The 12,391-nt window shown below is 28.6% G+C and overlaps 4 protein-coding genes across 6 annotated transcripts in view; 3 read left to right on the top strand and 1 right to left on the bottom strand.

Annotated features, from left to right (window-relative positions):
- LOC122628540 (adenylosuccinate lyase) overlaps window positions 1-12,391 on the bottom strand; it is a 25,499-nt gene continuing 13,108 nt past the window's right edge. The window contains exons 1-6 of one of the 2 annotated variants that reach the window (XM_043810942.1): window positions 2,311-2,526; window positions 2,006-2,209; window positions 1,596-1,878; window positions 1,257-1,408; window positions 796-1,194; window positions 1-724 (exon numbers count right to left, since the gene is read on the bottom strand). In XM_043810942.1, coding sequence (XP_043666877.1) covers window positions 464-724; window positions 796-1,194; window positions 1,257-1,408; window positions 1,596-1,878; window positions 2,006-2,170 — 1,260 coding nt within the window. In that variant the 5' untranslated portion in view covers window positions 2,171-2,209; window positions 2,311-2,526 and the 3' untranslated portion in view covers window positions 1-463. Of the gene's footprint in view, window positions 725-795; window positions 1,195-1,256; window positions 1,409-1,595; window positions 1,879-2,005; window positions 2,210-2,310; window positions 2,527-12,391 lie in introns of those variants that run through there. The other variant, XM_043810941.1, reaches the window with a different exon arrangement.
- Window positions 2,680-4,483, top strand: LOC122628550 (protein snakeskin). Its single transcript, XM_043810960.1, has 4 exons — window positions 2,680-2,817; window positions 3,478-3,684; window positions 3,772-3,891; window positions 4,039-4,483. The coding sequence occupies exons 1-4, from the start codon at window positions 2,767-2,769 to the stop codon at window positions 4,138-4,140; spliced, it is 480 nt and encodes a 159-aa protein (XP_043666895.1). The 5' UTR covers window positions 2,680-2,766; the 3' UTR covers window positions 4,141-4,483.
- LOC122628551 lies at window positions 4,525-5,576 on the top strand. Of its 2 annotated transcripts, XM_043810961.1 has the most exons (5): window positions 4,525-4,776; window positions 4,850-5,002; window positions 5,075-5,183; window positions 5,267-5,311; window positions 5,409-5,576. In XM_043810961.1, the coding sequence occupies exons 1-5, from the start codon at window positions 4,714-4,716 to the stop codon at window positions 5,507-5,509; spliced, it is 471 nt and encodes a 156-aa protein (XP_043666896.1). In that variant the 5' UTR covers window positions 4,525-4,713; the 3' UTR covers window positions 5,510-5,576. The 2 variants fall into 2 exon arrangements, with proteins under 2 accessions (XP_043666896.1, XP_043666897.1); XM_043810962.1 differs by lacking the exon at window positions 4,850-5,002.
- On the top strand, window positions 5,585-6,566 carry LOC122628554. Its single transcript, XM_043810965.1, has 3 exons — window positions 5,585-5,999; window positions 6,075-6,210; window positions 6,299-6,566. Exons 1-3 carry the CDS (start codon window positions 5,859-5,861, stop codon window positions 6,409-6,411), a joined length of 390 nt encoding a protein of 129 aa, XP_043666900.1. The 5' UTR covers window positions 5,585-5,858; the 3' UTR covers window positions 6,412-6,566.

Genomic DNA, 12,391 nt, shown 5'->3' on the forward strand with positions numbered 1-12,391 from the left:
TTTGGAGAGCATTTATACATTTATTATAATCATTTACATTACAAATAATCGCTGAAAATAGGCAATACAATATACTTGATAATATATGTAATATAAAATTTTAATCATTTATCTAGCATAGCAGTTGAGACAAGTTTCTTATTGATAGATGAGCTTTTTTACGGTATATTATCTATGAGAGTATGAAATATTGCATATTTTTAGACACAATGATTAATATTTACAAGAATGATCTTTTTTTTTTAATGTTGAAAGCCTAAGTTCTTACTATTCTTACTATAAATATGTGATCTTCTCAATACTAAAACAATTGATCTTTATCTTGAATAATGTTGAATATTTCCTTTATATATTCCTTTAAAATGTATGAAATTTAGAATTCTCTTCTATATAATAATTGTATAAAAATTGTAGAACTATTTAGTTCTCTACGATAACAAAATTATGTTAAAATGTCACAGTTTTAAATGTTAAGTTCAACCGGACCGCTCATGTACTTGTATTTTTCGAGAACAGGTTGAACTTCCTCCTTAATAAACTCGAGAACCTGCTCGGGAGCTCTACCAACGAAGGTTGAAGGATTTAACAAATCATCGAGTTGACCAATTATTGGTTCAAAGTATGGATCCCTTTTAATTCTATCAATTAAATCATTGTCGAGACCATGTTGCTTCACCTGAGCTCCAGCTTCTTGCGATAGCACTCGAATTTTTTCGTGGCACACCTATATAAAACAGATTTATAAATAATCTTAAAAAAGAAATAGTGCATTAGAGACATAGAATAAAATCTTACTTGTCTATCGCCACCAGTTTTCACCATAGCCATTATAATATTTTCTGAACACATGAAAGGTAATTCCTGAGCAACGTGCTTTGCAATGACCTTGGGATATACTACTAAACCTTCCGTGATGTTTTGTAACGTCATAAGAATGACATCCGCTGAAAGAAAAGCTTCAGAAAGAGTTATTCTACGTATGGCTGAATCGTCCAATGTTCTTTCCATCCATTGAGTAGCTGCGGTTTGAAGTGCGTTACTGCACAGTGTTATCAAATGACGTGCAATACTGCAACATCTTTCAGAACGCATCGGATTCCTCTTATATGGCATAGCACTGGATCCTATCTGAGTCGTTTCGAATGGTTCTTCCAGTTCTTTCATGTTCGCTAACAGCCTGATGTCGGTACAAATCTATTAAACAAATTTTGTTGATCTTCAAAACAAAATCTTTCAGATTGAAAGAATCTTTTTACCTTGTGAACAGTAGCTCCTAATGAACTTAAAACGATCAAACATTCCACATCTACTTTTCTACTATACGTCTGTCCTGTAACAGCATAATGTTTCTCGAATCCAGCCATCTTTGTTACTAGAGCATCTAATTGCTTTACTTTTTCAGAATCTCCTAAAAATTCACATAATATCATTAGTGTTATAACTAAATGAATTAAACGAAATATATTTAATAAGATAAGAAAAATTTGTTTACTTTTTGTTACGTCTGTCAAAATAATTTTTAATTATTCTATCTTTAATTCTCAGTTCTTTAACAATTTTTGCATTTAAAATTATTTATCTAAAATTTTACTAACCATCGAACAATTGGAGAAATGATGCTTGAGTTCCTGTCGTACCCTTTACACCACGGAATTTTAGATCATTTTTCGCACGTAAAAGAGCTCTTTCGTCCATCAGTAGATCGTGGAGCCAAAGAGAAGCCCTTTTACCAACTGTAGTTAGCTGAGCTGGTTGTAAATGGGTAAATCCTAACGTTGGAACATAAGCATATTCCGTAGCAAATTTGGAAAGATTTTGTATGACCTTCGCCAGTTTTGGCAAAAGAATTTGAAATCCTTCATGAAGTACCAGTAGATCCTTAAAAAATAAGAATTAAATTTTGTTAACACTAAATCGATCGAACCATATGATAAAGTATTTATTCTTTGGAAAGCACTTTTCATAGGGATGTTTATATATTAGAAAAAATGGAACAATTCATTACGGTATTATCACCGACGTAGCAACTAGTAGCACCCAAATGAATGATAGGTGCTGCTTTAGGACATTGATTCCCAAAAACGTGAACATGAGCCATCACGTCATGTCTAGTAGCCTTCTCTTCTTTGGCAGCTGCTTCGAAATCGATATTATCGATGTGTGTCTCCATTTCATTGATTTGCTCTTGAGTAATAGCCAGTCCTAGTTTCTAAAACAATAAAAATCTATATGAATTATCTATTCGATCGATTATCAGAAATTTATAAATCGAATATTGTGATTAAGGGGCTTAACCATCCTCAATAAAACCTTTGTAAATTCATTGTTTTTGAAAAAATAACAACTCGTGTTGCTTATGTTGTAACAAATTTACGGAATATAAAATGTAAATTCTTGTAAATACATTGGATGGTGAATTCCCTTAAAACAATGAAATATGTAATATCGAAATATTCGTTCTCTCTCTTAAAAAGGATGTGATGAGTTTCTTAGTGAACGATCTATGACTCATTATTCGTAGTAAAGTTAGGCAATAGTACAGAGTTTTGACGCCACTACATTGGATTAAAAAAAAAAATCATAGATAAAACGCGTAAAAGATAAGACGAGACGAATGAGCAAGTTCTCGTTCTTTATCTCGTAGGATATTATCTGATTAGATAAAGAGGGCTTGGTTTTCTGGATCAAAATCGTTTACCAGAGTGTTGTCTCTACTTCGTTCATTCTTCCTCATTGCGAAGGTGTTTCTAACAAACTGGCATCAAAATGGTGTCTATTGAAACAATAGCATCTATTACGATAAAAATTCTTAAATTGGTGAGGATACAACGATCGTTTATAACGGATAAAAGAAATTTCTACCGAAATAGCTGTGATCTGTCAAATGAAATGAATGATTTAAATGGATTATCCTATCGTCGATCCTATTGATCTTTTCTCAGTGTGTGCAAGTGTTTCGTTTTTATGTGTTAAGTTTAAAAATAATGAGTTTTAATGAAATAATTGACGATGACGTTTTATAACAAATATGATTTATAATTAAAGAAAAAAAAATGAACGGAGAAATTCCATTTCTGATTGTCTGAATAAGTTTAGTAACATAAAATTGAATAATTTGTTTTTGCCAAATTTTATTTGAAAACTATACTTACAAGTCTCTTTTATTTTTATGATCCGACATATGATTCGATCATTAAAGTATCTTTATGATGGGAGGATATCATAAATATAATTATTAAGAAAAATTTTACGCGATCTCGTGATTCATTTCGTTTCTTATCGACTCGCTATCGATAAGAAATGTTGTTTGTAAAGTGATACGCTTTCATTTGTGATACACAAAAGTGTGAAACGAGCATGTTAAATTTCACCATAACATTTTCTTTAATATTAGCTATGAAAAGGAAAATAGCAAATGAAGGAGGAAAAAAGGAATAAGATGTTAATCATTTTAAATGTCTCTTATTTCTTTTTCAGGTGATAAATCTTATTATTTTAATTCTATATCGAACGGGATATGCCGGCGAATTTTTGGGAATCGGTGGGCAATGGAATCTCAACGAGGACAAAAATCCTGATGTTGAGATCGTTGGGTCAGGTGTTTTCGTAGGATTCTTTCTATACACTGCTGTCGTTTTAATTACTTTTTGTTTTGGCACGACCAATCACAAAAAAAGTCTCGTCGTAAGTTCGACGTTTGCTGATTATTCATTAAACGGGTTTCGAAGAAAGATAATATACAATTTCTCGTTATTCTTTTCCTTTTTTCAGGATATTATTATGAACTTTCTAGGCCTCTGTATGTTCTTAGCTGTTGGTGGCACAGCTCTACATTACTGGCATGGATATCAGCCAGAGCATAAATTTGAATATTTAGTACCGGAAAAAGAGGTATTATTGTTAGGATGAATAATATTATATATTTTATCAAGTTATATTATAATATTTATTTATTTATTATTTATTAATATATATATTAATATATATTATTATTTATAATATATGTTTATTTATTTATTAATATGTATTATTTTAAAGGTCGGATTGGCTCTTGGTTCGCTATGTATTTTAGAAGGAGTATTATATCTTTTGGATTTATTATTAAGTGTTCGGCATTTGACAAAAGAAGAATACGATTAATGCGTTTCATTAAATATTAAGCGGATGTTTTGTATTTAAAGTTAATCCATTCCATAGATACATTAAAGACGATTAATCATGCTTTCATAAAATGATTTCACTCATCATCGTACTAACTCGAGTCATTCACATCGAAATAAATGTTTTATTACAAAATAATTGTTATTAAGACGCACTGTGTACGAAGAAATTATCGATTTTTTGTGTTAATTTGCATGTGCTTTGTTAATTATTATAATTTTTAAATAATTATTTGCTACAAAATTGTTTTCCGCAGTCTCTAATGTTAATAATCGAAATGCATCGTTTTGTAATAATAAAATAACTATTACTAAATTAAAAATTACTAATATATGAAATTATTACTAATATATATATATATATATATATATATATATATATATATATACACACAAACACACACATATATATATATTCACTATATCGATAAACAGTAGCACTATTGATATCGATATCTTTACTACAAAAAGAAATTAATATCATAAAAAATAGATTTACGATCTTTCGAGTTTTCAGAGAAGATAAAAATAATTTATTTGATCAAAAGAAAAAATGGGTCGTTCTTGTAGGGAATTATGGAAGGACTATCACTTTGTTTTAAAAATAGTTACTTTTGTGAGTATGAAATAACCTTTAATTAATACCTTTTCTTTAATTCTTTAATAATAATTACTTTATATTTGCTTAGATTATCCTATTGGTCATACATTTCTTTCTTTCCGATGTTTATGCAGCATGTTATCAATTTTATGTATTCGCAATTGGTTATTTCTATACAGCATTTATAAATATGATTATATTATTATATGCTTACGTGTGGTTCACTAATACCTTCATTTGGGTAATACTAATGAAATTTTAATTTATTATTAAGTTAGGTAACATTAATTAATCAGATATGGTATATTTGTAGGAATGCTGTATGATTATAGCCACGGCACTGATGTTATTGATTAGCGCATTTGTATTGATGTATGATTATTACGAGGATGATGGAGTCAGTGAACTTGATAGACGTACTCGTAAGTAAATGTATAGATTATTTAATAATTTTTTTTATGTATGTTTGAAAATTAACTAATTAATTTTCATCATCATGCTATAGGGTCCGCAGCCAAATCTTTTGCCATATGTGTTGGACTAACAATTTGTAATTAATTCGTATTAAATTATATCTTTAAATTATTAATTATTTTTTTATCATAGATAGAAATTATTTTAACTTTATTATTTTTTTTTTCCAATAGTGGCTATAGTGATTCTCATAATCGATGTAATATTATTGATAATAAAAGGTGGTAAAGGAGGTCGTGGTGCAACGCGTGGCAGAGGTGAAACTACCGAATAAATATATTTTTTATATAACGAATTTACACGATTATAAAATATAGATGAATGATTAATAAAAATTTGGATATATTTAATGATCATCGTATTTTATTTCAAAATCGTATATTGAATGACTGCATTTATTTATCGATTAATAGACATTTAATATCTAATCAATTAATGTTTTACGTGATAAACTTCACGGTGATTAGAATTCATTTGATCAATGAATGAGTTTATAAAACGTCTTTTAAAAGATTATACTCTTTTATTTAAGATAATTCAATTGGTACGTAGATCGCTTAATAGAATTTTCTTTTAGGGGCAATAGACTAAAAAATAAGATTTAGGTTTTAGTATGCGTTTGTATGAATATCTTATCGGAATGTGAAGAACACTCGATATCAATATGGTTATGGATTGTCTATTCAATAAATTCCGTAACTTACGCTATTATCTTACTTGTTTTAAGTTTGGCACAGATTTTTCAAAAGAAAAAAAACATCATGGTATTATGAAATGTTTATATTTTATTTGTTACTTTTAATAATAATATAGACATTTTTATAACTTTTATTTTATAGGAATTCACCTATTTTCTGATCGGTATTATTTTATATTGGATAGCAGGTATCTCAGGTATAATTAGATATTATACGATAATACAGATTAACAATAACAATCAATGTAACGAGAAAACAATTGGAATCATTTTAATAAGTACGTATAGATTATAAATTTATCTAATCTATTACAATGTCTACGAATAGAAAGAGATAACAGAATAATTTTACTACATAATTGACAGTATCCTCCTTCCTAATGATGTTTGATATTTGTATGAAAATTTGGATGGAAAAAAGACAAGTGTATCTAATTGCAGAATTGCGACCACAAGAAATAGAATTGCCAGAGCATTGATAAGAATGATACAACGAAAGATGTAACTAAAACTTTAAATAAAAACCTTGAAACATTTTTTACGTAGTTCAAACTTACTTCTACATTGTACCTTCAAATAATATCAAATATTTTCATGAAACTTGATTTATGAAGTTTTAGTTACAATTACGAACACTAAATCAGCGATCAGAAGAATGGCTGAAAAAAGATGTATATAATTCAAGAATCTTTTACAAATTCATATAAAAATGAATTATTAAACCGATGAAACTTTTTTCAATCATAAATACCTAAAATTATCGGCAAAATACAATGCACCGTTAAGTCTATGAAGATAGTAACTACCATCAATATAATATAAATTCCAATCGCGAATATCTCCTTGAAATAAAATTATAAAAATATTGATAAACTTCATTTTTAAGAATTTTGTTAAATAAAACAGTTTTCTCAATTATATATGTAACCTACCACCCATGGATCAGGATCTTCCCAAATGTAAGAGAGTATGTAAGAAAGTGAAACGAAGAACCAACCATGTAAAATCAACAATTGAACTGTATCGAGGTTGCGATGATAATAGATAATTCCTAACAGGCAGAGTACCTGAATAATGCGATGAAGAGATAACCTTGTTATTATACATTATACACTTATTATTTCTTACGTATTTCTTATGTACATATGTATACTAACCAATTCTAGTACTCTAAAAATATAATTAACATTGGTGAAAAGAGTACGAAATGACTTCATCCTCTCAATTAAAATTCGCAGTATTTATTAAATATATGTTTTTGTCGATCAACATATTTCGATCGATTTTATTGATTGATATAAGAATATATAAAATATCGAATCAATTGAATCACTGCTCCGAATTTTGCATACTTCAGCTTAATAAATATCGTCACCATCTTTCTGCAATTATAATTACATTAATTTTTTTACGGAAGCATGGGAAATATTCCGGTTCCATTTAGCGACATTCCCATTAATACTAGACCACACATAATCGAAAAAAGATTGTTTGTTTTTAAAATGTTTTCCTTGGTATGTTTCAACTAGTTACACTAGTTATATTAAGTTGATTAATAATTAAAGTCAGTATTTTTTACTAATAAGAACTACTGAATACGATTTTGTATATTCGCATAAAAAATATTACAAATTGCGCCATTATTTATTAGTCCATCTATTATATCTTCGAGTTTAAAAATATTTTATATTAAAAAAGAAATGAAATATATCTTTAGTCCGTCTGCATTGTTGGTACTGCGGCTTATATACGTCCCGTTGATCGATATTTTGCCGCAGAATATTTTGGAATCGTCGTGCCTGCCTTATTAACAGGTTATATTATCATAAATTCGTCAGAGATCTTAGCTATGTATATCGAGGAATCCCACGTTTTTCTTGTAAGTTATTTCGAAGAAAAAAAAAATCAATTTTTGTTAAAATTCATTTGAAATTCTATCAGGAAGTGTGCTTTGCTGCAATCGGTTCTTTCGGATGCATACTCTGTTGCTTCTATCAATTTCCCAGAGAGACAGACTGGTCCATGATCTTCACTAATACCGACAAAAATTTCGGGTAATTTTGCGAATTTTTCAATCTTACAAACGGTGTTAATTTTTCAATCTTACAAATTCGAATTAATTGGAACATCGATTACCTAATGTTATGTAATTATAATGATTTAAACATTTCACTTTTCACAGACAAGAAAACAGTACACGGAAACTTGTCGTGTTTTCGGCCTGTCTGATTAATTCGATTGCACTCTTGCTCGTTGTGATCGTTCGTGGAATAGAAGAATATCTGTCAAGAACATCGACGAATTAAAAAAACTAATCCCTTTGCTTATTACCAAACGAAACTAATTGTTTCAGTTTTTTCTTTTCTCTTTTTTCTTTTTTTTTTTTTTTTTTTAACGAAAGAAAAGAACAAACTAAACTGTGATAAGCTGGGTGAATGTCTTTTTACCGGATAAAAGGCGTGGTATTTGAAAAGAACTGGCCACACAACTTGGATCAATTAATCCACTTGACCCCATAGCGGGCATCGTTGTCTTGGCTAACCATCCGGATACGTAATCATGCTAATTACAAATGTCGTACTTAATTTGACCCTGATGAATCAGAAAGGAAGAACGATCTTATGCACGAGTGATTAATGAACCCTAAGAATTACAAATTTGTCTTCTAAATTTAAAAGAGATATAATTAGAATTTATGTATAATACACAGTAGACAGCAATAAATCAACGAAGATGTTGATTGATAGATATTTATCATATTAATTGCATCTTAAAAGAGATGTTATTTTTGAAAACATAATTAAAAAGAGATTAAATATTAACTTTGAAATGAAACGAAATTCGTTCTTTTTTTCTATATTTTACTAATGAAAATATTAACAGTTATTTATAAAATGAAAGTTGATATCTCTATGATCTTAGAATAGTAATATACGTAAGTGTATTCGTGCTATGGTTTACGGATCAATACCTAGACGATCTACCTCCTGACAAGGTTAAATGCAACTACGTTTGAATTTACGTTAATATCGCAAAAAACAGAAATAGTTCTCTTTTTTTTTTCTTTATCAAAAACAAACATGCAATGCGCATTACAACTTTTTATCGAATGTTCGAACTCGAGTTTCGTCGCCTTCACTTTAAAAATAGTTCGCCAGTCATAATTGCATGCAATATAATAAGGGCATTTGTTATGGGCATGAGCTTGTAATACGAGATTTACGACTTCTCGATGTGTGAAGCAAGCTGAGGTCACATAACGCGTCTTTGCATTGCTGCAATAATAAAAGAATAAACAACATTACGAGAAATGATTATACGTATTTTAAAGATCCATTTGTAGAAGATGAGTGTTTATAACTTTCTATTGCAGTTTACAAAGCTCAATTAACAAATATTTCGTACGTAACATTTAAACCAATAACATAATTTAAAAAGAAATAAATAAGGCAAAATTTCGTGTACCATAATATACAATCTATAATAATGATTAAATGATATACATAAAACTGATTATTAATAAGAATTAATTAAAGGAACGATTAACAATAATTTTTACCTTTTCATAAGCTATTTTCGTCATAATTTCCATAATCATAGAATTAAGAACGACGTAAAAGAAACATATGTAAGTTGACATAGAAGAATGAAGCTTTTGTGAGTGGCCTCCCTTCTTAATGTATTTACTTACATATGTATATCTACAAAGGAAACCAGTATGAGTGGTTCAAGGCCAATAGGAAGATGGCACAGTAGTAATCGTCAATGAAGATAGACCGCGCCTACTGTGCGCGCCGAAGCATGCGATCTTTTCCTGCTCATGGAAATGTGATCTGTATGTGTGTGTGTGTGCACACACATATATATAAACAGGATATTTCAATAAACTTGAACACTACAAACACCTTCGTTGCATCGATGGTGCGAAACGTTTCACGAAAAAATAATTAAATTCAAAACAGCTACATTTTGATAAATATAAAATTTCTCTTAAAATCACTCTTTCTTGAGATTTCAACGCCATCCATGTTTCTTTTTTTTTTAAATCGATTCATATATTTTTATCATTACATTATCGTAACTTATTAACAAACTAATTTAATTATATAAATTTGATAACTTTATAGATAATTTTGAATAAGAAGATTCATGTATTATATAATAATTATACACGCTCACACATATACATTTGTGTTTTCTACGTGCATATGCTTTCTCTATCTCTTTTCCTCTTATTATCTCTCTTAGCAGCTCTATTACGTTACCGTGTTACTCTATATGATAGATGTCCATAGGTTACTTTTGAAATAGATTGCACAATGATCGAGGCTATGAAAATATATATTTACATGCAGCAAGGTTAATCTCTGTTTCCTGTCTGAAAAATGTCGATTATCGGTGATTATTATTTCCTTTAATTCAACTTCCGTCATATAATAAAGTAAAATACGAGTTGTTAATTCATATATTATATATATTACAACAAATAATATATATAATATTATATACGTGTGAGTTCTTTAAATAAAATACACACAGACATATGTACAATAAAATTAATATACTTTTAAAGAAATATATTTTAATTAAAATTATCTCATTTATTTAAAAAAAGGCGATTAAATTATTGTTCCATTGGACTTCAACAAAAACCTTAATTTTATGAAACTCTTTTGTTAAACATCATATATTATAATTTTATATCAATGTTAAATGATAGATCAATATGATAGTGACTGATCGTGACACATATCTATTGATTAACAAAGAACCTTAAGCTATGAAAGTTATCATTTGAATAGGTTTTGATACGAGGCCACTTTCATTTATAAACGAGTCAACTTTAAAACGATCTGTCTAAATATTTACAAAGTTTTCTTTTTTTAATATGTCAAGGACAGAACAATTTTAATCTTTAGTTCTTTTATTTTCTAATAAATAACGTATTTATCGTATATTATGTGCGCGTGCGATGCGTGTACATACGTGTATGTGGACGAATACATATGTTTAAGTAAATACGTAACTATTGCGTGTACTATTTCTTCGATTGCGTGTTTTAAGCTATTTAGCATATATGCGTAGTGTAGTTAGAGCAATGAAGATACGAGTAAGTCATATTAATTATTATCACTTGCTTAACTCATGATTTCTCTTAAAGTACAAAGTTATTTCACACAGTTTGTCGATAAATTTTATTGAAAAGAATATTTGCACTACCTCATATATTTTTATTAAATTTTTTATTTATTTCGCTATATATATATATATATATATATATATATATATACATACATACATACATGCAACAAATACACACATATCGATATGATTAAAATTCAGACTAAAAGTTAAATATTTTCCTTCATAAATTATCTATAGTAAATAGCACGTCCCTCTCATCCCAATTTTATTTTATATATATAATAATAGAAATATATCGTATTACACAAAAGCATTCATACGTATAATGTAGTACGTACTACATTCACGTATATATTCACAGACTATAGTGAGTCACATGCGCTGTAGGACGAATACCTTCTAACAAACATTTCTTTAAAAGCAATTTAGAAAGATTGCCACACCCATCGTAGGTGATATCTGTATTCTTTTCTTCAAATATAATATAAAAAGATAATCTTTTTCAAGAAAAAGGTCCATATATGTATATCATTAAGTTTTCAAATTGAACGTAATCTGAGTAGAGATATTTTTGTGAAGCATATATATGTATGTATGTATGTATATATATCCTCATTTAATGATTTAATAATTTAATAATAATCAGATGGAAGAGAGGATATTGAAAAAATTCTAAAATAAAATTTACAAGATATAAATTACATGATTAATTTCTATTGTCCAAAGTTATTGAAATATTAGAAGATTTTTCTATAGTATGACAATTCAACCAACGATGAAAACGAGTCAGACGTTTATAAGAATAGCCAAGTTTTTCTACTGCTTGTCACACAATCGATTCGACTCTACACACCTGAGAAAGTGATTTCTAAAGAACACCTGAGAAAAGTGATTCAATCTTGCTGGGTATTGTCCGAGATATGATTTTCATATTCATTTTAGAATAAATTAATAAAAATAAAATCTCAGACGTATGTGCGCAGAAGCATAGATACCTAAATTATATGAATTTTTTCATGAAACTATGTTTTTTATTTCAATAAAATAATAAAATAGAAAAAAAAAGAAATAAAAAAGAGAATTATTAATAAAAAGTTATCAATGTCAATACGTTTTCCAGCTAACAATCATTATAATCGTTAGATATCTTTAAAATGTAAATAGTTCTCGAACACGTGCAAATATCTCAATGAAGTATCTTTATGTTAGATCGCATCGATAAAACGATTTTAGCGGAGTGTGTAGTATGTAGTGTGTTTCAAATACGTCTACGTCGAATGTGAATGAAGCTTAAAACATCGTCGTCGAGGACGA

This window comes from Vespula pensylvanica, chromosome 4, assembly GCF_014466175.1.
Source record: "Vespula pensylvanica isolate Volc-1 chromosome 4, ASM1446617v1, whole genome shotgun sequence".
Classification (NCBI taxonomy): Eukaryota; Metazoa; Arthropoda; class Insecta; order Hymenoptera; family Vespidae; genus Vespula; species Vespula pensylvanica.

What these genes read in the sequence shown, in the direction of transcription:
- LOC122628554 (XM_043810965.1), top strand. Translation starts at nt 5,859, where the DNA reads ATGAATATCTTATCGGAATGTGAAGAACACTCGATATCAATATGGTTA. An exon ending in AAAAGAAAAAAAACATCATG is followed by an intron (nt 6,000 to 6,074) that starts GTATTATGAAAT and finishes TTTATTTTATAG; the next exon opens with GAATTCACCTATTTTCTGAT. An exon ending in AATTGGAATCATTTTAATAA is followed by an intron (nt 6,211 to 6,298) that starts GTACGTATAGAT and finishes CATAATTGACAG; the next exon opens with TATCCTCCTTCCTAATGATG.
- LOC122628550 (XM_043810960.1), top strand. Translation starts at nt 2,767, where the DNA reads ATGGTGTCTATTGAAACAATAGCATCTATTACGATAAAAATTCTTAAA. An exon ending in CGATAAAAATTCTTAAATTG is followed by an intron (nt 2,818 to 3,477) that starts GTGAGGATACAA and finishes TTTCTTTTTCAG; the next exon opens with GTGATAAATCTTATTATTTT. An exon ending in ATTTAGTACCGGAAAAAGAG is followed by an intron (nt 3,892 to 4,038) that starts GTATTATTGTTA and finishes ATTATTTTAAAG; the next exon opens with GTCGGATTGGCTCTTGGTTC.
- LOC122628551 (XM_043810961.1), top strand. Translation starts at nt 4,714, where the DNA reads ATGGGTCGTTCTTGTAGGGAATTATGGAAGGACTATCACTTTGTTTTA. An exon ending in TCACTAATACCTTCATTTGG is followed by an intron (nt 5,003 to 5,074) that starts GTAATACTAATG and finishes GTATATTTGTAG; the next exon opens with GAATGCTGTATGATTATAGC. An exon ending in ATGTGTTGGACTAACAATTT is followed by an intron (nt 5,312 to 5,408) that starts GTAATTAATTCG and finishes TTTTTCCAATAG; the next exon opens with TGGCTATAGTGATTCTCATA.